Consider the following 23,510-nt stretch of genomic DNA (forward strand, 5'->3'; position numbering starts at 1 on the left):
CTCTCCAGAGCCCCCCACAATAATACCGGGAACGGGGGAGGAAGACGCAGCACCGAGGAGGCAGCGGAGAACATCCAGCCCCGCTCCCCAGAGCCCCCCACAATAATACCGGGAACGGGGGAGGAAGACGCAGCACCGAGGAGTCTGCGGAGAACATCCAGCCCTGCTCCCCAGAGCCCCCACAATAATACTGGGAGTGAGGGAGGGGGACGCAGCACCGAGGAGGCTGCAGAAAACATCCAGGACCACTCCCCAGAGCCTCCACAATAATACCGGGAATAGGGGAGGGGACGCAGCACCGAGGAGACTGCCGAGAACATCCAGGACCGCTCTCCCCAGAGACCCCACAATAATACCGGGGAACGGGGGAGGGGGACGCAGCACCAAAGGAGGCATGGGAGCATATCATGGGGTCAGATAAGAAAAAGTTCTGATTTGGTCTCATAAGCTGCACTAGTCGTGGTTGGAGGAAATATAAGGATGAGTACAGCCTCAAGAATGCCGTCTCCACCATAAAGCATGAGGGTGGAAACATCATAATTTGGGGGGGGCTTTTCTGGAACAAAGGAGAGTTTCCATTAGAAGCATTTCAAGGTCCTAGAGTGGTCTAGTCAGTCTCCAGACCTGACCCCAAGAGAAAATCTCTGGGAGAGCTGAAACTCAATGTTGTCCAGAGACAGCCCCGAAAGCTGAAAGATCTGGAGAAGAAGTGTACTGAGGAGTGACCTGAAAGATCTGGAGAAGATATGTATGGAGGAGCGACCTGAAAGATCTGGGGATGATCTGTATGGAGGAGTGACCTGAAAGATCTGGGGATTATCTGTATGGAGGAGTGACCTGAAAGATCTGGAGAAGATCTGTATGGAGGAGTGACCTGAAAGATCTGGAGAAGATCTGTATGGAGGAGCGACCTGAAAGATCTGGAGAAGAGCTGTATGGAGGAGAGACCTGAAAGATCTGGGGATTATCTGTATGCAGTAATGACCTGAAAGATCTGGAGAAGATCTGTATGGAGGAGTGACCTGAGAGATCTGGAGATCTGTATGGAGGAGTGACCTGAGAGATCTGGAGAAGATCTGTATGGAGGAGTGACCTGAAAGATCTGGAGAAGATCTGTATGGAGGAGTGACCTGAAAGATCTGGGGATGATCTGTACGGAGGAGTAACCTGAAAGATCTGGAGAAGATCTGTATGGAGAAGTGACCCGAAAGATCTGGAAAAGATCTGTATGGAGCAGTGACCTGAAAGATCTGGAGAAGATCTGTATGGAGGAGTGACCTGAAAGATCTGGAGAAGATCTGTATGGAGAAGTGACCCGAAAGATCTGGAAAAGATCTGCATGGAGGAGTGACCTGAAAGATCTGGAGAAGATCTGTATGGAGGAGTGACCTGAAAGATCTGGGGATGATCTGTACGGAGGAGTGACCTGAAAGATCTGGGGATTATCTGTATGGAGGAGTGACCTGAAAGATCTGGAGAAGATCTGTATGGAGGAGCGACCTGAAAGATCTGGAGAAGATCTGTATGGAGGAGTGACCTGAAAGATCTGGAGAAGATCTGTATGGAGGAGTGACCTGAAAGATCTGGAGAAGATCTGTATGGAGGAGCGACCTGAAAGATCTGGAGAAGATCTGTATGGAGGAGTGACCTGAAAGATCTGGAGAAGATCTGTATGGAGGAGCGACCTGAAAGATCTGGAGAAGATCTGTATGGAGGAGTGACCTGAAAGATCTGGAGAAGATCTGTATGGAGGAGTGACCTGAAAGATCTGGAGAAGATCTGTATGGAGGAATGACCTGAAAGATCTGGAGAAGATCTGTATGGAGGAGCGACCTGAAAGATATGGAGAAGATCTGTATGGAGGAGTCACTGCTGCAATGTGTGAAACCTGGTGAAGATCTACAGGAAACGTCTGACCTCTGTGACTGCAAACAAAGGTTTCTACTAGATATTAACGTCTGTTTTTCTATTGGATCAAATATTATTTCCTTACATAAAATACAAATTAATTATTTATAAATTATAAAATGGAATTTTCTGGATGTTTTATTCTGTCACAGGTGAAGTTTCCTACAATAAAAATGACAGCGGCTCCATTCTGAGTATGAGGGAAACTGCAAAATCATCAGAGGATCAATTCCTTATCCCCCCCCCCCCCCCCCCCCGTACGCTCCATGTTCAGCGGCTCCTTACATTAGTGCCCTTCCGCTATGGACGAATGTCGCTCACCTACTGGCTTCTCGCACACCAGGCCGTCCGTCATGGCCGTGCATGGATTTGCCTTCAGTCCTGCCACCTCTGCCCTCTCCAGGTATGCACAGAATCCAGAGTCGCTGGGCTCTCCGGGCAGCCACTGCAAGGTGGTATTAGTGAACGGGCACATGTCCTCCCAGCCCCAATACGAAACATTGATCTTCCGCAGCCCAACCCATGGGGAAAGCTTCTGCAAAGAGAAAAAAACAAATCAGAAGACAATAAAAAGAGACTAACAACATCACCGCTCTGCAGATATCAGTTATATTACACAGCAGTGACATCACCGCTCTGCAGATATCAGTTATATTATACAGCAGTGACATCACCGCTCTGCAGATATCAGTTATATTATACAGCAGTGACATCACCGCTCTGCAGATATCAGTTATATTATACAGCAGTGACATGACCGCTCTGCAGATATCAGTTATATTACACAGCAGTGACATCACCGCTCTGCAGATATCAGTTATATTATACAGCAGTGACATCACCGCTCTGCAGATATCAGTTATATTATACAGCAGTGACATCACCGCTCTGCAGATATCAGTTATATTACACAGCGGTGACATCACCGCTCTGCAGATATGAGTTATATTATACAGCAGTGACATCACTGCTCTGCAGATATCAGTTATATTATACAGCAGTGACATCACCGCTCTGCAGATATCAGTTATATTATACAGTAGTGACATCACCGCTCTGCAGATATCAGTTATATTACACAGCGGTGACATCACCGCTCTGCAGATATGAGTTATATTATACAGCAGTGACATCACCGCTCTGCAGATATCAGTTATATTATACAGCAGTGACATCACCGCTCTGCAGATATCAGTTATATTATACAGCAGTGACATCACCGCTCTGCAGATATCAGTTATATTACACAGCAGTGACATCACCGCTCTCCAGATATCAGTTATATTATACAGCAGTGACATCACCGCTCTGCAGATATCAGTTATATTACACAGCAGTGACATCACCGCTCTGCAGATATCAGTTATATTATACAGCAGTGACATGACCGCTCTGCAGATATCAGTTATATTACACAGCAGTGACATCACCGCTCTGCAGATATCAGTTATATTATACAGCAGTGACATCACCGCTCTGCAGATATCAGTTATATTATACAGCAGTGACATCACCGCTCTGCAGATATCAGTTATATTATACAGCAGTGACATCACCGCTCTGCAGATATCAGTTATATTATACAGCAGTGACATCACCGCTCTGCAGATATCAGTTATATTACACAGCAGTGACATCACCGCTCTGCAGATATCAGTTATATTATACAGGAGGTGACATCACCGCTCTGCAGATATCAGTTATATTACACAGCAGTGACATCACCGCTCTGCAGATATCAGTTATATTACACAGCAGTGACATCACCGCTCTGCAGATATCAGTTATATTATACAGCAGTGACATCACCGCTCTGCAGATATCAGTTATATTATACAGCAGTGACATCACCGCTCTGCAGATATCAGTTATATTACACAGCAGTGACATCACCGCTCTGCAGATATCAGTTATATTATACAGCAGTGACATCACCGCTCTGCAGATATCAGTTATATTATACAGCAGTGACATCACCGCTCTGCAGATATCAGTTATATTATACAGCAGTGACATCACCGCTCTGCAGATATCAGTTATATTATACAGCAGTGACATCACCGCTCTGCAGATATCAGTTATATTATACAGCAGTGACATCACCGCTCTGCAGATATCAGTTATATTATACAGCAGTGACATCACCGCTCTGCAGATATCAGTTATATTATACAGGAGTGACATCACCGCTCTGCAGATATCAGTTATATTATACAGCAGTGACATCACCGCTCTGCAGATATCAGTTATATTACACAGCGGTGACATCACCATTGTCAGGCACTCGGTGCGGTATATCAGATATATGATGTACAGCTCTTTCCGTCCTCGTAGTTGATGTTGCAGATAATCAGCCGCTTTTCGCTTCCTGCTGAGAATCATTTTATCCACAGAGTATTCCGCCGCCTGACATCGCTTTTGGCGTGCGTCGCTGCAGCAGTTCCCCGCCGTGCATCTTCTCATTAGACTCCGTCTATTATTTATGTGATAATTTTATTTCTAAATTCTTAATAAACCTTAAATTCAGTTTTCTCTTCTAAAGTCGTGAGATGCGAGGACCCGGACGTCTCAGAAAGAATAACCGTCACCGTGATCAGAGGCGTCGGGAGCAATTAAAGGGACGGCGACACCAGCGATCGGGCAATAGGACAGCGTGCATTCACTAAGTGGCCCCAATCGTACAGGAACCAGGGGGCCCCAGCACGGGTTATGTAGCAGGAATTTTTTTCCCCAATTTTGCTTCTTTTATCAGTTTTAAATTTTGATTTTATACAAAAATAGAAAAAGATTGTAATTGACATAAATCCACGGATTTCCAGGTCTCACAATCTCGTGTGGCCGCCATATTCCTGCCGCCGCGCTGCTCTGATAGCGACAGCTACAGAACATGATCCGCGACGGCGAGCGCAGCTCCACCAGGGGTTTATGGCTGGGGGCCACATGAGGCCCGATGACTGGTGAGGGGGCCGAACGTGCAGGCTGCAATATATCTGATCAATAGTGATTATTATTTTATATATATTTAATATGAGCACCCACATAGCCTACTATATACAGTATAAGCCTCCACATAGTCCTATATACAATATGAGCCCCCACATAAACCCCTATATAAAATATGAGCACCATATAGCCCCCTATATACAGTATGAGTTCCCCACATACAATTTGAGCCCCAACATAACCTCCTATATACAGTATAAGCCCCCACATAGCCCCCATGTCACGGGGTCCTTCTCCCATATCACACAATCAACAGAGTGAGAGATGGGTGAACAATCCAAAGATCCTTTATTCCATGCGATCCAGAAGGTCCATAAAATAAGCCAACACATGGAGGGTAAAATAGTCCAGGAACATGCATACAGTCCAGTAAGCGAAAAATATCCAGGTCTCTCTGGGGAGCCGCAGCTTCTCCCACAGAGGGTAAATCTTCCTGCTTCTCTCTTCTCCTTCTCAGATAGGCTGAATAATCCCCCAGGTAAACAGAGAGGTTGAGTGGATTCCAGGCCCCCTACCCCAGACTTAAGCTGGGTTTACACGCTGCAACATCGCAAAGGACATCGCTGTAACGTCACCGGTTTGGTGACGCAATAGCGATCTCCATAAGTCTCTGCTAAGTCTCTGGTGAGCGTTCAACCCGGCAAACCTGGCCAACAACTTACCAGCGATCCGGACCTGCAGAGCGACCTAGCTGGTTGTTGGGGACGTTGATAAGCAGCCTTTTGAAAGGGAAGTTGCTAACAAAGTCGCTGAAAAGGATTCACACACTGAAACTTCATGCTGCACAGCGGGAAACAAAGGACCTAGGAATGGTCCTGAACGACGTGTAGTGATCAGCAACTTCCAGCAACTTCACAGCAGGGGCCAGGTCGCTGATAGGATTCACACACTGCAACATCGCAAACAACATCGCTATTGCGTCACAAAACCGGTGACGTTACAGCGATGTCGTTTGAGATGTTGCAGTGTGTAAACCCAGCTTTAGGGACAAAAGCCTGGCAGCGGGTGATTAACCTGCAGACAGGACAAATAATACATAAAATGGAAAGAGCACCACGCCTAAAATACGAACCTACACAACATGATACACAACCCCCCATATTCCACCATCACAATCGCTCCCTCTTTCTTGAGGTCTACACAGACCTCGGTCCACCTCACTTAAGTCCATGTTGCTCAGCTGTGGATCGTCTATGGTTCTTCTTGCTGGGACAGTCCATCAGCGCTCTGGTGTTGGCTTCCACGCTTGTATTGGATGGAGAAGCTGTGGATAGTCCCTTGTACAGCGGTAGGGTTGGAAGGACAGGCTTCCCTTTGTGTCCTCCTTCACTCACACGGTGTTTCCTGCACCCACAAATCGGCATTGCAGATCTCCCATATGATTTCCTAGGAGAATATCTGCAGCCGCTCATCACCCCAACCACACATTGCTTATCCCCAAAGCCAAAGTCCAGATCTACAGTCACCTTTGGGATATTCCTCCTTTGTCCTCCAGCCAATTCAATAACAATCCCTGGTCCATGATGTATCGCCTCTGGCCGCACCACCCGGGGATCAGCTATTGTGAGAAACGCCCCGGAGTCACAAAATCCAATGACTCTCCGTCCAGCCAGCACAACCTCCTGTAAGTGCTTCCTCTGATGGTGAGAGGAACTCGGGGCTGTGGCTCGCACCCCATAAACCCCTAGTGGCCGACCTCGAGTGTCTGAGTAATTAGGCAAGTCATCCTGAAGGGGTGAGAACTCTTCCCCCCCCCCTTGTATTTGGCTGTAGAGAATGAACAGGTTGATTTGGTGCAAGGTCATTCCTCAATCGACCAGCAGGGCAGGTGTCTTGTAGATGCCCCGGCTGTCCACATCGATAACATCTCCCCTACGTCGTGCTCCTTCCAGTGTGCATTCTGGAGAAGGCAGGAGGAGAACCTGGAGACAAAGGCCGGAGGCCATACACTCCAACAGGGATATCTATGGTGCAGAGGTCAGCGGTACACTCCAACAGGGGCATCTATGGTGCAGGGGTCAGCGGTACACTCCAACAGGGGCATCTATGGTGCAGGGGTCAGCGGTACACTCCAACAGGGGCATCTATGGTGCAGAGGTCAGCGGTACACTCCAACAGGGGCATCTATGGTGCAGGGGTCAGCGGTACACTCCAGCAGGGGCATCTATGGTGCAGAGGTCAGCGGTACACTCCAACAGGGGCATCTATGGTGCAGGGGTCAGCGGTACACTCCAACAGGGGCATCTATGGTGCAGGGGTCAGCGGTACACTCCAACAGGGGCATCTATGGTGCAGGGGTCAGCGGTACACTCCAACAGGGGCATCTATGGTGCAGGGGTCAGCGGTACACTCCAACAGGGGCATCTATGGTGCAGGGGTCAGCGGTACACTCCAACAGGGGCATCTATGGTGCAGGGGTCAGCGATACACTCCAACAGGGGCATCTATGGTATAGGGGTCAGCGGTACACTCCAACAGGGGCATGTATGGTGCAGGGGTCAGCGGTACACTCCAGCAGGGGCATCTATGGTGCAGGAGTCAGCGGTACACTCCAACCGGGGCATCTATGGTGTAGGGGTCAGCGGTACACTCCAACAGGGGCATCTATGGTGCAGGGGTCAGCGGTACACTCCAACAGGGGCATCTATGGTGCAGGGGTCAGCGGTACACTCCAACAGGGGCATCTATGGTGCAGAGGTCAGCGGTACACTCCAACAGGGGCATCTATGGTGCAGGGGTCAGCGGTACACTCCAACAGGGGCATCTATGGTGCAGGGGTCAGCGGTACACTCCAACAGGAGCATCTATGGTGCAGGGGTCAGCGGTACACTCCAACAGGGGCATCTATGGTGCAGGGGTCAGCGGTACACTCCAACAGGGGCATCTATGGTGCAGGGGTCAGCGGTACACTCCAACAGGGGCATCTATGGTGCAGGGGTCAGCGGTACACTCCAACAGGGGCATCTATGGTGCAGGGGTCAGCGGTACACTCCAACAGGGGCATCTATGGTGCAGGGGTCAGCGGTACACTCCAACAGGGGCATCTATGGTGCAGGGGTCAGCGGTACACTCCAACAGGGGCATCTATGGTGCAGAGGTCAGCGGTACACTCCAACAGGGGCATCTATGGTGCAGGGGTCAGCGGTACACTCCAACAGGGGCATCTATGGTGCAGGGGTCAGCGGTACACTCCAACAGGGGCATCTATGGTGCAGGGGTCAGCGGTACACTCCAACAGGGGCATCTATGGTGCAGGGGTCAGCGATACACTCCAACAGGGGCATCTATGGTATAGGGGTCAGCGGTACACTCCAACAGGGGCATGTATGGTGCAGGGGTCAGCGGTACACTCCAGCAGGGGCATCTATGGTGCAGGAGTCAGCGGTACACTCCAACCGGGGCATCTATGGTGTAGGGGTCAGCGGTACTCTCCGGTGGAGGTGGTGGTACCTCTTCCTCAGGCCTCATGAAATGCACAAGATGCACTGGACGAGGTGGAGATGCGTGGGGGTCCCTCCGAGTCCTTGCGGGACAACTGGATTGCAGGTGCCCAGGTTGCCCGCACCCATAGCATCTCCTCTCTGTGATCCCCCCAGGGCGTGGTCGGAGCTGTTGGGGTCCAGGATTGTGAGTCATCGGCCTGCGGCTGGTTGGAGGGGCAGATATAACTGGAGGGGTCTGGGGGTGCAGGAGCAGGCTGTGGCTGGGTGGAGGGGCAGATATAACTGGAGGGGTCTGGGGGTGCAGGAGCAGGCTGTGGCTGGGTGGAGGGGCAGATATAACTGGAGGGGTCTGGGGGTGCAGGAGCAGGCTGTGGCTGGGTGGAGGGGCAGATATAACTGGAGGGGTCTGGGGGTGCAGGAGCAGGCTGCGGCTGGGTGGAGGGGCAGATATAACTGGAGGGGTCTGGGGGTGCAGGAGCAGGCTGTGGCTGGGTGGAGGGGCAGATATAACTGGAGGGGTCTGGGGGTGCAGGAGCAGGCTGTGGCTGGGTGGAGGGGCAGATATAACTGGAGGGGTCTGGGGGTGCAGGAGCAGGCTGTGGCTGGGTGGAGGGGCAGATATAACTGGAGGGGTCTGGGGGTGCAGGAGCAGGCTGTGGCTGGGTGGAGGGGCAGATATAACTGGAGGGGGCCGGGGGGCAGATGCAGGCTGTGGCTGGGTGGAGGGGCAGATATAACTGGAGGGGTCTGGGGGTGCAGGAGCAGGCTGTGGCTGGGTGGAGGGGCAGATATAACTGGAGGGGGCCGGGGGGCAGGAGCAGGCTGTGGCTGGTTGAAGGGGCAGATATAACTGGAGGGGGCCGGGGGGCAGGAGCAGGCTGTGGCTGGGTGGAGGGGCAGATATAACTGGAGGGGTCTGGGGGTGCAGGAGCAGGCTGTGGCTGGGTGGAGGGGCAGATATAACTGGAGGGGGCCGGGGGGCAGATGCAGGCTGTGGCTGGGTGGAGGGGCAGATATAACTGGAGGGGTCTGGGGGTGCAGGAGCAGGCTGTGGCTGGGTGGAGGGGCAGATATAACTGTAGGGGGCCGGGGGGCAGGAGCAGGCTGTGGCTGGTTGAAGGGGCAGATATAACTGGAGAGGGCCGGGGGGCAGGAGCAGGCTGTGGCTGGGTGGAGGGGCAGATATAACTGGAGAGGGCCGGGGGGCAGGAGCAGGGTGTGGCTGGGTGGAGGGGCAGATATAACTGGAGAGGGCCGGGGGGCAGGAGCAGGGTGTGGCTGGGTGGAGGGGCAGATATAACTGGAGAGGGCCGGGGGGCAGGAGCAGGCTGTGGCTGGGTGGAGGGGCAGATATAACTGGAGAGGGCCGGGGGGCAGGAGCAGGCTGTGGCTGGGTGGAGGGGCAGATATAACTGGAGAGGGCCGGGGGGCAGGAGCAGGCTGTGGCTGGGTGGAGGGGCAGATATAACTGGAGAGGGCCGGGGGGCAGGAGCAGGCTGTGGCTGGGTGGAGGGGCAGATATAACTGGAGAGGGCCGGGGGGCAGGAGCAGGGTGTGGCTGGGTGGAGGGGCAGATATAACTGGAGAGGGCCGGGGGGCAGGAGCAGGCTGTGGCTGGGTGGAGGGGCAGATATAACTGGAGAGGGCCGGGGGGCAGGAGCAGGGTGTGGCTGGGTGGAGGGGCAGATATAACTGGAGGGGGCCGGGGGGCAGGAGCAGGGTGTGGCTGGGTGGAGGGGCAGATATAACTGGAGGGGGCCGGGGGGCAGGAGCAGGCTGCGGCTGGGTGGAGGGGGAGATATAACTGGAGGGGGCCGGGGGGCAGGAGCAGGGTGTGGCTGGGTGGAGGGGCAGATATAACTGGAGAGGGCCGGGGGGCAGGAGCAGGGTGTGGCTGGGTGGAGGGGCAGATATAACTGGAGAGGGCCGGGGGGCAGGAGCAGGCTGTGGCTGGGTGGAGGGGCAGATATAACTGGAGGGGGCCGGGGGGCAGGAGCAGGGTGTGGCTGGGTGGAGGGGCAGATATAACTGGAGGGGGCCGGGGGGCAGGAGCAGGGTGTGGCTGGGTGGAGGGGCAGATATAACTGGAGGGGGCCGGGGGGCAGGAGCAGGCTGTGGCTGGTGGAGGGGCAGATATAACTGGAGGGGGCCGGGGGGCAGGAGCAGGGTGTGGCTGGGTGGAGGGGCAGATATAACTGGAGGGGGCCGGGGGGCAGGAGCAGGGTGTGGCTGGGTGGAGGGGCAGATATAACTGGAGGGGGTCGGGGAGCAGGAGCAGGCTGTGGCTGGGTGGAGGGGCAGATATAACTGGAGAGGGCCGGGGGGCAGGAGCAGGGTGTGGCTGGGTGGAGGGGCAGATATAACTGGAGGGGGCCGGGGGGCAGGAGCAGGGTGTGGCTGGGTGGAGGGGCAGATATAACTGGAGGGGGCCGGGGGGCAGGAGCAGGCTGTGGCTGGTGGAGGGGCAGATATAACTGGAGGGGGCCGGGGGGCAGGAGCAGGGTGTGGCTGGGTGGAGGGGCAGATATAACTGGAGGGGGCCGGGGGGCAGGAGCAGGGTGTGGCTGGGTGGAGGGGCAGATATAACTGGAGGGGGCCGGGGGGCAGGAGCAGGGTGTGGCTGGGTGGAGGGGCAGATATAACTGGAGGGGGTCGGGGAGCAGGAGCAGGCTGTGGCTTATTGTCCAGAAGCCCCCTCCATTGCGGTCGGATAGTAAGGGCCTCATCAGCCAGGGCTGCAGCTCTATACAAGGAGCACGGCGTGCGTTCTCTGACCCATTCCCGTATTTCTGGGGGACACTTGTACAGAAATTGTTGTATAAGAAATACCTGTATAACATCTCCACAGTGAAGGCGTCTTCCGCTTCCCGCCATCTCTGACATGCCGGGGACATCTTATGGGCAAACATCCTAAACAATCCCCCCGTGGTGCCCGGGAGGTCTCGGAGCTGTGCCCTATGTGAGTCTGGGGTGATGGTAATCCAGGATAGTCCGCTTTACAATGTTGTAATCCCGGTTCTGCTGTGAGGCAATGGTGCGATAAGCCCTTATATATGGTATGAGCCCCACATAACCCCTATATACAGTATATGCCCCACTTAGCTCCTATATCCAGTATGAGCCCAAACATAGCATCCAATACACAGTATGAGCCCCCACATAACCCCTATATACCATATGAGCCCCACATAGCCTCCTATATACAGTATGAGCCCCACATAGTCCTCTATATACAGTATGAGCCCCACATAGTCCTCTATATACAGTATGAGCCCCACATAACACCTATATACAGTATAAGCCCTCATATAGCCTTCTATATACAGTATGAGCCTCCATATAGCTCCTATATACAGTATAAGCCCTCTTATAGCCCCCTATATACAGTATGAGCCCCCACATAGCTCCTATATACAGTATAAGCCCTCATATAGCCTCCTATATACAGTATGAGCCCTCATATAGCCTCCTATATACAGTATGAGCCCTCATATAGCCTCCTATATACAGTATGAGCCCTCATATAGCCTCCTATATACAGTATGAGCCCCACATAGCCCCCTATATACAGAATGAGCCCCACATAGCCCCCTATATACAGTATGAGCATTCATATAGCCCCCTATATACAGTATGAGCATTCATATAGCCTCCTATATACAGTATGAGCATTCATATAGCTCCCTATATACAGTATGAACCTTCATCTATCCTCCTATATACAGTATGAGCCTTCACAGCCTCCTATATACAGTATGAGCCCTCATATAGCCTCCTATATACAGTATGAGCCCTCACATAGCCCCCTATATACAGAATGACCCTTCATATAGCCCCCTATATACATACAAACATCCCATACTCACATTGCTCCCATGTCCCTGGCGCTCTGCTCCGGCCCCCGATGCACTGACACTCTACAAAGCACATAAGGTCATGTGACGTTATGGCGTGTGCTGTGCCTCACACTGATTGGTGGAAGACTGAGCCAGCGGTACTGTCTTCCACCATTGTGTTCACCATTGTATGCATCCTGAGAATAGATATAGCGGTGACCTCAGGCGGTGGGCACCAGTGGTGGCAGCAGTGGCAGCAGCAGTGGTGACCTCAGGCGGCAGGCAGAAGTGGTGGCAGCAGTGGTGGCAGCAGTGGTGACCTCAGGCGGCGGGCAGCAGTGGCGGCAGCAGTGGCTACCTCAGGCGGCGGGCAGCAGTGGTGGCAGTAGTGGCGGCAGCAGTGGTGACCTCAGGCGGCAGGCAGAAGTGGCGCCAGCAGTGGTGACATCAGGCGGCGGGCAGCAGTGGTGGCAGTAGTGGCGGCAGCAGTGGTGGCAGCAGTGGTGACCTCAGGCGGCAGGCAGAAGTGGTGGCAGCAGTGGTGGCAGCAGTGGCGGCAGCAGTGGTGACTTCAGGCGGTGGGCAGCAGTGGTGGCAGCAGCAGTGGTGGCAGCAGTGGTGACTTCAGGCGGCGGGCAGCAGTGGTGGCAGCAGTGGCGGCAGCAGTGGCAACCTCAGGCGGCGGACAGCAGTGGTGGCAGTGGTGGCGGCAGCAGTGGTGGCAGCAGTGGTGACCTCAGGCGGCAGGCAGAAGTGGCGGCAGCAGTGGTGACCTCAGGCGGCAGGCAGCAGTGGTGGCAGCAGTGGTGGCAGCAGTGGCGGCAGCAGTGGTGACCTCAGGCGGCAGGCAAAAGTGGTGGCAGCAGTGGTGGCAGCAGTGGTGACTTCAGGCGGCGGGCAGCAGTGGTGGCAGCAGTGGCGGCAGCAGTGGCAACCTCAGGCGGCGGGCAGCAGTGGCAGCAGTGGCGGCAGCAGTGGTGACCTCAGGCGGCAGGCAAAAGTGGTGGCAGCAGTGGTGGCAGCAGTGGTGACTTCAGGCGGCGGGCAGCAGTGGTGGCAGCAGTGGCGGCAGCAGTGGCAACCTCAGGCGGCGGGCAGCAGTGGTGGCAGTAGTGGCAGCAGTGGTGACCTCAGGCGGCAGGCAGAAGTGGCGGCAACAGTGGTGACCTCAGGCGGCAGGCAGAAGTGGTGGCAGCAGTGGTGGCAGCAGTGGCGGCAGCAGTGGTGACTTCAGGCGGTGGGCAGCAGTGGTGGCAGCAGCAGTGGTGGCAGCAGTGGCGGCAGCAGTGGTGACCTCAGGTGGCAGGCAGAAGTGGTGGCAGCAGTGGTGACCTCAGGCGGCAGGCAGAAGTGGTGGCAGCAGTGGCGGCAGCAGTGGTGGCAGCAGTGGCGGCAGTAGTGGCGGCAGCAGTGGCGACCTCAGGCGGCGGGCAGCAGCAGTGGTGGTAGCAGTGGTGACCTCAGGCGGCAGGCAGAAGTGGTGGCAGCAGTGGTGGCAGCAGTGGCGGCAGCAGTGGTGACTTCAGGCGGCGGGCAGCAGTGGTGGCAGCAGTGGCGATCTCAGGCGGCGGGCAGCAGTGGTGGCAGTAGTAGATGGGCGGGGGGGACTGCATGGGGCGGCCTTCGTTCCACTGTTTTCAGGCCTTTGATGTCTCGGCCCACATTGTGCCCAGCCCTGGTCTATGGAGTGTCCGTGACTGTAACTTTCATGGTTTCTCAGCTCCGTCTGGGAAAGCTGGGTGACGTCAATCTGATGCTGTAATGTCTGCTGTATTTGCGGTCACCCAGCTTTCCAGTCTCCAGAATGACGCATGGATAAGTTTGCATTTTTTTTATCTGGAAAAGCTGGGTGACTTTACTGATGTGATGGCAGCCATCCTGTCTACAACCCAGCTTTTCCCAGACTTCACCAGAAAATTAATATGGCAGCGGTCTCTCCAGGCCCAGGAATCACCACTCAGCTTTCCCAGACTGTGGAACAGTTATGTGAGTTTCTCCGGCACCGGGGAAATCTGGGTGATTTCTCTTTTTGTGCTGTAACGGCAGTAATAATGGAGGTCACCCAGCTTTCCCAGACTCCTGATAGGCAAACATCCTACTATGACACTACAGGACAGCAGAATATTGAATACTGTCTGACATCTCGGGGCGGCCTGCCATCATCCAGACGGACGTGTCGCTCGCTGGCGCCACATATAGATGATTTCTGGAACGGGCGTGCTGATTGGTCACAGCGTGCGGCTGCGGATAACGACGTCCATTTGCTGCGGTTGTAAACTGTGCGTTACGACTTTTACTGATCGTCCTCCGCCGCCCCTGACCCGGCAGCTGCTCTTCAGTCACAGTCAGAGATCAGCGGCCAAAAGATCAGGAGGACAGACGCGTCCATGAATCATTTATAGGGACAGAACGGGTGTTATTAATGGCGGCTCAGGGACCCTCCTCCTCTGCTGCGCCGGGGCACCGTGCCCGTCCGCTGGGCACAGGACCTGGACACCTCTACATTTCATGGTGCATTTGTCATAAGACCTGGAGGGATCCACATCCGTCTCCATAAACTTCTGCAGGAAAGGTTAAAGGGGTCCTACACCCGGGAGTGCAGCTGTCCATATACCCTTCCCCTGCGCCCCCATGAGGCAGAGAGAAAGCGCCACATTAGTAGAAAACGTCCCTCCTGACTCCGGCATCAGGCGAGGTCCCCGGATCATCGTCCATCACAGAATCTACTGCCCATAACCAGTAATATATTCTCAAGAAAGGCATCCAGAAATCTCTCACATATCAGTAATGAATCAACCTCAACATCACGGTGCAGAGGGTTCCAGCCTCACTGCTGTTACAGGAAAGAATCTGCAGAAAAGTGGAGTTTGCCGTTCACCCATACAGTGACAGTTTTACACAGTATTTTATAATTAAGGGCATAATTGTAAATTTTGATTTCTCTACCCGAGTGCATGGCCTTACATTTATCCACATTAACAATCAATTATCATTTCTTAGCCCAAGCCTCCAGCCTACACAAATCCCTCTGTAATATCACATTATCCGCTGTCTTGATTACCCTGCAGAGTTTAGTATCATCTGAAAATATTGAAATTCTACTCTCTATGCCCCTACAAAGGCAATAATAAATAAGTAAAAAAAAGAAGAGGGTCCAATACTGACCCCTGTGGTACCAGTATCAGGGTTGGAATGAGATTGTGCAGCAGAAGTGTCTGAAATATCGTGATTAATACAGACGGCCTCACATGGAGGAGATTGTAGGGAACATGGCCAAGCCCCCCCTTATTATCTGCTCAGTGTCTCCTGCATATAAGCTTATCAGTGGGTAGAAAGACTTCCAGAAGAGGGCTGGGGGCGCAAACAGGTTCCAAGCCACGCACAGCGCTCAACAAGACGATCCTTGCTGACAGTTACGTTCCCTTGTCAGACGGTCACATGAAACATCAGAGAGTAAGGAAACGAGACTACTATGAAGACGAGACACGAAAATGTACACAACGGAGCGCAGCGCATCAAAGACGGGAGATTACAGCATTTATTGTGCTCATGTACCATAGACAAAAGTCAGTTACAACCAGCAAACAGGAGGGGTGAGGAAGAGGACAGAGGAGCCTGGAGGGAGGAGGAGAACAGAGAAGCCTGGAGGGAGGAGGAGAACAGAGGAGCCTGGAGGGAGGAGGAGGACAGAGGAGCCTGGAGGGAGGAGGAGGACAGAGGAGCCTGGAGGGAGGAGGAGGACAGAGGAGCCTGGAGGGAGGAGGAGGACAGAGGAGCCTGGAGGGAGGAGGAGGACAGAGGAGCCTGGAGGGAGGAGGAGGACAGAGGAGCCTGGAGGGAGGAGGAGGACAGAGGAGCCTGGAGGGAGGAGGAGGACAGAGGAGCCTGGAGGGAGGAGGAGGACAGAGGAGTCTGGAGGGAGGAGGAGGACAGAGGAGCCTGGAGGAGGGAGGAGAACAGAGCGGTCTGGAGGAGGGAGGAGTAGAATAGGGTAGTCTGGAGGAGGAGGACAGAGGGGTTCAGAGGGAGAATGACAGTGGAGTCTGGAGGAGGAGGAGGAGGAGGAGGAGGAGGAGGAGGACAGAGGAGTCCGGAGGGAGGAGGATGACAGAGGGGTCCGGAGGAGGGAGGAGTAGAATAGGGTAGTCTGGAGGAGGAGGACAGGGGTGGGGATGGGGGTTTCTCACCTGCACAGTATACTTCTGCATTTCGTCCAGTACGAAGTCCACCTCTTTTGGGGTGGTGAGTGAGGCGAGGCTGCCGCTCAGGTTGTGGCAGTACACCCTGGCGTTGTCGTAGCTGTCGCGGCTGGAGTTGATGCGCAGACAGGCGTCTCCCACGTGGCTCCATCCTTCTCCGCAGAGATGAGCTGTGATGAGAGGACAGAGTCAGCGCCTCCTGCTCAGTGTTTGGGGGTCCGGGGTCACATGTGGGGGCACTCACCGGGCAGAGCCTGGCACTCCTGCTGCCGCTGGTCCCACTGGCAGTTCAGGTTGAGGGAGCAGCTTTTGCAGCTCGTCAGCTTATTGCAGATCTGCTCGTTCCTCACATAACATTTCACATAATTCTTCACAGACTGGAAAAAAGAGCAACCAGAGAAGCAATCAGTCAGAAGACGGCTGATAACTGCGAGCAATGTGGCAATGCCATTATAGAGGGACAATCTGCACCTGCCGTGCATGTAACACGGGCGCCAGCAATCATCTAACAGAGGGATCCAACCTGCAGCTCCACAAATGTAGCAGAACTACAACTCCCAGCATGCACACTGCAGGCCGCTGACCCATGTGACCGGTCTGAACAGCAGCGGACCCCCCGGGACCCTCACCATGGTGCAGTTGCTGCTCAGGGACATGCACTTCTTGTCGTCGCACCACTGGCAGCCGTTGGTGTTGGCGGTGCAGCTGGCGCAGTCCGTGTTCTTGTAGCAGCGGTCATCTGCTGGCGCTGCGGAGGGAATGAGACGGGACGTTTTATCTCATGACGCCACGGAACGTGACGGACGGTGCTGTGAATGCGCGGCTCACCAGATTTGTCGGGGCAGTGGGTGCGGGACAGGCTGCTGCTGCCGGCGTGCGCGCTCTCCCACGACACACAATGGCCGCGCTCCCACACACAGCTGATGCCCTGTACCGCGCTGGTGCACAGCTCCTGGGTGTAGAAAGCCTCGCAGCTCGGGGGCTTATACACCAAGATGTCGTTCAGGAGGACGCTGGAGAATCCGCCGAATATGTACATGGACCTGACGGAGGAAAAAATAATAAATCAGCCGCCATTACGAGGTGGACTCAGAAACAGAAAGCTTCATCTCTGGAAAGGATTCTTTACAGTAAAAGCAGTAACTATATTGTACAAATAGTAACGTGTGGGTATTACTTCCCCGACTATGATAAAAGAGCAAAGTCAAGGACCTTACAGTGAAGAGAAATGTCTAAGTGTATTTCATCATCGGGGAAGGATTCTTTACTGTTACAAAAAGATGAACAAAGCCTTAAAGTTTTAGACTGTACAAGATCTAGAGGTAGAAAGACGGAGCTGATAAATATGTGAAGGTCACAGCAACGGCCAGCAGCGAGGCAAATACTAAATGTGATCGAAAAAAAGGATTCTTTACTGTAAGAGCAGTAAATCAAAGAAACAATATCAGCAGATTCTCTATATAGACATTCACTACATAAAGAATCAACCTCAGATAACACGAATACACCCAGAAGGACGGTCATGTTAGGGATGGCTTCTTTACAGTCCCAGAATAGTGGTCATGGCTTCTTTGGGATCACTTTATTGCATTATGTCTCATAGCTGAACTCAGAAAACCTTACAGGTGACATGGAGGTCACAGGTAGCTTCAATTTCACCTTTATTGGTTGAAGGATTCTTTTCTGTAAGAGCAGTAACCTGTGGATGTTACACTGTAGCTGCATTCATAAAGGGTTGGATATCACTCTGCAGCGCACAATAAAGTAACATCTGATAGGAGGATTCTTTACAGTTAAAGGAACGGCAATCTCCCTTTATTTGTATGTGAAACGAGATCTCTCACCCGTTACTGACGACAGCGGAGTGGCCAAAGCGGTTGACATCTCGGTGCAGATTCGGCTTCTGCAGAACTTTCCACTCGTCACAAACTGAGGAGGAAAAAGAAGAGATGAGCACTGACTCGTACAGACTGCGAGCGGCGGGCGGTGCGGCCCGAACCCACAAGAACCGCAGATCCACCCTGCAACCGAGAGCCGGGGGGAGAGAGGCAGGGACAAGAAGAATCTGACAGAACTGGACCCACTGCGCTGTCCATTAGGACACGGCCCCTGCCAGCGGGTGTTACCCAGCTTTTCCAGGCAGGGTAAGTGTAACAGCAGAATAGTGAGTGCAGCTCTGGAGGTGATTGGAGGATAAGACAGAATGTAAACAGCAGAATAGTGACTGTAGCTCTGGAGGTGACTGGAGGATAAGACACGATGTAACAGCAGAATAGTGACTGCAGCTCTGGAGGTGACTGGAGGATAAGACACGATGTAACAGCAGAATAGTGAGTGCAGCTCTGGAGGTGATTGGAGGATAAGACAGAATGTAAACAGCAGAATAGTGACTGTAGCTCTGGAGGTGACTGGAGGATAAGACACGATGTAACAGCAGAATAGTGACTGCAGCTCTGGAGGTGACTGGAGGATAAGACACGATGTAACAGCAGAATAGTGAGTGCAGCTCTGGAGGTGATTGGAGGATAAGACAGAATGTAAACAGCAGAATAGTGACTGTAGCTCTGGAGGTGACTGGAGGATAAGACACGATGTAACAGCAGAATAGTGACTGCAGCTCTGGAGGTGACTGGAGGATAAGACACGATGTAACAGCAGAATAGTGACTGCAGCTCTGGAGGTGATTGGAGGATAAGACAGAATGTAAACAGCAGAATAGTGACTGTAGCTCTGGAGGTGACTGGAGGATAAGACACGATGTAACAGCAGAATAGTGACTGCAGCTCTGGAGATGACTGGAGGATAAGACACGATGTAACAGCAGAATAGTGACTGCAGCTCTGGAGGTGACTGGAGGATAAGACACGATGTAAACAGCAGAATAGTGAGTGCAGCTCTGAGTACTCTGTCTTCATTACAAGTGAATACAATCTATTACTCCCTGTTATCAGCCATTACTGGGGAGGAGACTGTAGGAAAGGTGAGTACAATCTATTACTCCCTGTTATCAGCCATTACTGGGGAGGAGACTGTAGGACAGGTGAGTACAATCTATTGCTCCCTGTTATCAGCCATTACTGGGGAGGAGACTGTAGGACAGGTGACTACAATCTATTACTCCCTGTTATCAGCCATTACTGGGGAGGAGACTGTAGGACAGGTGACTACAATCTATTACTCCCTGTTATCAGCCATTACTGGGGAGGAGACTGTAGGACAGGTGAGTACAGTCTATTACTCCCTGTTATCAGCCATTACTGGGGAGGAGACTGTAGGACAGGTGAGTACAGTCTATTACTCCCTGTTATCAGCCATTACTGGGGAGGAGACTGTAGGACAGGTGAGTACAGTCTATTGCTCTCTGATAACACATGGGCCCCATGTCTATACCATATGAGATCCATCATGGCGGCCCCAGCAGCGGGGCACATACAGGGCTGTGCGGCGGGGTCGGTTGGCATCACGTTACTCAGGTATACCCCCCCTCCCCCGGTCCCGGTGCCGCAGACATCACAGGCAGCCGATTCTCGCCCTCGTGACCCACAGACATGAAAGGATTAATAGTCTTTGAAGATGCAATTCTCTCTCATCACAGTCCATTATTCAGCGGTGGTCGGCGGTGGCACTTACCTCGCGGTCCTCACCGCTCTTCTTTCTCTGATTTCGCGGAATCGTTTTATAAATAGAAGTTTTATCTTCATTTAAAGTCCATTAATGTTAAGAACTAATGAAAGTTCTCGGGGTGAGAACGCGACTAATCAGCCACATTGTATCAATCTGTGACCATTGTCCGCAGCGTCCCCGGGATTCCCTGCACAGACACAAGATCTACGAGATCCCCCTAATCCGGCAATAACCGGACCTGAGCCGGATTACCAGACATCCCGGATTACCACATGGAAATCACACAGGTGAGGAAATCATCTGCCCAGAGATCTGTGTGGTGTAAAGGAGTAGATGGAGGGGAGGAGGGGGATGCAGCTGCAGCTTCTCAGTGCCTGTGAGGAGGAGGGGGATGCAGCTGCAGCTTCTCAGTGCCTGTGAGGAGGAGGGGGATGCAGCTGCAGCGTCTCAGTGCCTGTGAGGAGGAGGGGGATGCAGCTGCAGCTTCTCAGTGCCTGTGAGGAGGAGGGAGGATGCAGCTGCAGCTCCTCAGTGCCTGTGAGGAGGAGGGGGATGCAGCTGCAGCTCCTCAGTGCCTGTGAGGAGGAGGGAGGATGCAGCTGCAGCTTCTCAGTGCCTGTGAGGAGGAGGGGGATGCAGCTGCAGCGTCTCAGTGCCTGTGAGGAGAAGGGGGATGCAGCTGCAGCTTCTCAGTGCCTGTGAGGAGGAGAGGGGATGCAGCTTCTCAGTGCCTGTGAGGAGGAGAGGGGATGCAGCTTCTCAGTGCCTGTGAGGAGGAGGAGGGATGCAGCTGCAGCTTCTCAGTGCCTGTGAGGAGGAGGGGGATGCAGCTGCAGCGTCTCAGTGCCTGTGAGGAGGAGGGGGGGGATGCAGCTGCAGCTTCTCCGTGCCTGTGAGGAGGAGGGAGGATGCAGCTGCAGCTTCTCAGTGCCTGTGAGGAGGAGGGGGATGCAGCTGCAGCTTCTCAGTGCCTGTGAGGAGGAGGGGGGATGCAGCTGCAGCTTCTCAGTGCCTGTGAGGAGGAGAGGGGATGCAGCTGCAGCTTCTCAGTGCCTGTGAGGAGGAGAGGGGATGCAGCTGCAGCTTCTCAGTGCCTGTGAGGAGGAGGGGGGGATGCAGATGCAGCTTCTCCGTGCCTGTGAGGAGGGGGGATGCAGCTGCAGCTTCTCAGTGCCTGTGAGGAGGAGGGGGGATGCAGCTGCAGCTTCTCCGTGCCTGTGAGGAGGAGGGGGATGCAGCTGCAGCTTCTCAGTGCCTGTGAGGAGGAGGGGGATGCAGCTGCAGCTTCTCAGTGCCTGTGAGGAGGAGGGGGGATGCAGCTGCAGCGTCTCAGTGCCTGTGAGGAGGAGGGGGGATGCAGCTGCAGCTTCTCAGTGCCTGTGAGGAGGAGGGGGATACAGCTGCAGCTTCTCAGTGCCTGTGAGGAGGAGGGGGATGCAGCTGCAGCTTCTCAGTGCCTGTGAGGAGGAGGGGGATGCAGCTGCAGCATCTCAGTGCCTGTGAGGAGGAGGGGGATGCAGCTGCAGCTTCTCAGTGCCTGTGAGGAGGAGGGGGGATGCAGCTGCAGCTTCTCAGTGCCTGTGAGGAGGAGGGGGATGCAGCTGCAGCTTCTCAGTGCCTGTGAGGAGGAGGGGGGGATGCAGCTGCAGCTTCTCAGTGCCTGTGAGGAGGAGGGGGGATGCATCTGCAGCTTCTCAGTGCCTGTGAGGAGGAGGGGGGGATGCAGCTGCAGCTTCTCAGTGCCTGTGAGGTGGAGGAGGGATGCAGCTGCAGCTTCTCAGTGCCTGTGAGGAGGAGGGGGGATGCAGCTGCGGCTTCTCAGTGCCTGTGAGGAGGAGGGGGGATGCAGCTGCGGCTTCTCAGTGCCTGTGAGGAGGAGGGGGATGCAGCTGCAGCGTCTCAGTGCCTGTGAGGAGGAGGGGGGATGCAGCTGCAGCTTCTCAGTGCCTGTGAGGAGGAGGGGGATGCAGCTGCAGCTTCTCAGTGCCTGTGAGGAGGGGGGATGCAGCTGCAGCTTCTCAGTGCCTGTGAGGAGGAGGGGGGATGCAGCTGCAGCTTCTCCGTGCCTGTGAGGAGGGGGGATACAGCTGCAGCTTCTCAGTGCCTGTGAGGAGGAAGGGGGGGGGATGCAGCTGCAGCTTCTCAATGCCTGTGAGGAGGAGGGGGGGATGCAGCTGCAGCGTCTCAGTGCCTGTGAGGAGGAGGGGGGATGCAGCTGCAGCTTCTCAGTGCCTGTGAGGAGGAGGGGGGATGCAGCTGCAGCTTCTCAGTGCCTGTGAGGAGGAGGGGGGATGCAGCTGCAGCTTCTCAGTGCCTGTGAGGAGGAGGGGGATGCAGCTGCAGCTTCTCAGTGCCTGTGAGGAGGAGGGGGATGCAGCTGCATCTTCTCAGTGCCTGTGAGGAGGAGGGGGATGCAGCTGCAGCTTCTCAGTGCCTGTGAGGAGGAGGGGGATGCAGCTACAGCATCTCAGTGCCTGTGAGGAGGAGGGGGGATGCAGCTGCAGCTTCTCAGTGCCTGTGAGGAGGAGGGGGATGCAGCTGCAGCTTCTCAGTGCCTGTGACGAGGAGAGGGGATGCAGCTGCAGCTTCTCAGTGCCTGTGAGGAGGAGGGGGGATGCAGCTGCAGCTTCTCAGTGCCTGTGAGGAGGGGGGGGATGCAGCTGCAGCTTCTCAGTGCCTGTGAGGAGGAGGGGGGGATGCAGCTGCAGCTTCTCAGTGCCTGTGAGGAGGAGGGTGGGATGCAGCTGCAGCTTCTCAGTGCCTGTGAGGAGGAGGGGGATGCAGCTGCAGCTTCTCAGTGCCTGTGAGGAGGAGGGGGGGATGCAGATGCAGCTTCTCCGTGCCTGTGAGGAGGGGGGATGCAGCTGCAGCTTCTCAGTGCCTGTGAGGAGGAGGGGGGGGATGCAGATGCAGCTTCTCAGTGCCTGTGAGGAGGAGGGGGGGATGCAGCTGCAGCTTCTCAGTGCCTGTGAGGAGGAGGGGGGATGCAGCTGCAGCTTCTCAGTGCCTGTGAGGAGGAGGGGGGGATGCAGATGCAGCTTCTCCGTGCCTGTGAGGAGGGGGGATGCAGCTGCAGCTTCTCAGTGCCTGTGAGGAGGAGGGGGGATGCAGCTGCAGCTTCTCCGTGCCTGTGAGGAGGAGGGGGGATGCAGCTGCAGCTTCTCCGTGCCTGTGAGGAGGAGGGGGATGCAGCTGCAGCTTCTCAGTGCCTGTGAGGAGGAGGGGGGGATGCAGCTGCAGCTTCTCAGTGCCTGTGAGGAGGAGGGGGATGCAGCTGCAGCGTCTCAGTGCCTGTGAGGAGGAGGGGGATGCAGCTGCAGCTTCTCAGTGCCTGTGAGGAGGAGGGGGGGATGCAGCTGCAGCTTCTCAGTGCCTGTGAGGAGGAGGGGGGGATGCAGCTGCAGCTTCTCCGTGCCTGTGAGGAGGGGGGGATGCAGCTGCAGCTTCTCAGTGCCTGTGAGGAGGGGGGGGGATGCAGCTGCAGCTTCTCAGTGCCT

The 23,510-nt window shown here is 54.6% G+C and overlaps 1 protein-coding gene across 29 annotated transcripts in view; it reads right to left on the reverse strand.

Moving 5' to 3' along the window:
• The window catches only part of ATRNL1 (attractin like 1), a 721,691-nt gene that overhangs the window by 556,832 nt on the left and 141,349 nt on the right, over nucleotides 1–23,510 (reverse strand). For all 29 annotated transcript variants that reach the window (XR_012754170.1, XR_012754182.1, XR_012754180.1 and 26 more), the window contains exons 11-16: nucleotides 18,234–18,318; nucleotides 17,218–17,432; nucleotides 17,019–17,137; nucleotides 16,634–16,766; nucleotides 16,378–16,559; nucleotides 2,230–2,443 (exon numbers count right to left, since the gene is read on the reverse strand). Coding sequence is in view for 1 of the 29 variants with exons in the window: in XM_075348149.1 (XP_075204264.1) it covers nucleotides 2,230–2,443; nucleotides 16,378–16,559; nucleotides 16,634–16,766; nucleotides 17,019–17,137; nucleotides 17,218–17,432; nucleotides 18,234–18,318 (948 nt within the window). In the remaining 28 variants the exon portion in view is untranslated. The remainder of the gene's footprint in view (nucleotides 1–2,229; nucleotides 2,444–16,377; nucleotides 16,560–16,633; nucleotides 16,767–17,018; nucleotides 17,138–17,217; nucleotides 17,433–18,233; nucleotides 18,319–23,510) is intronic.

This window comes from Anomaloglossus baeobatrachus, chromosome 5 (assembly GCF_048569485.1).
Source record: "Anomaloglossus baeobatrachus isolate aAnoBae1 chromosome 5, aAnoBae1.hap1, whole genome shotgun sequence".
Lineage (NCBI taxonomy): Eukaryota > Metazoa > Chordata > Amphibia > Anura > Aromobatidae > Anomaloglossus > Anomaloglossus baeobatrachus.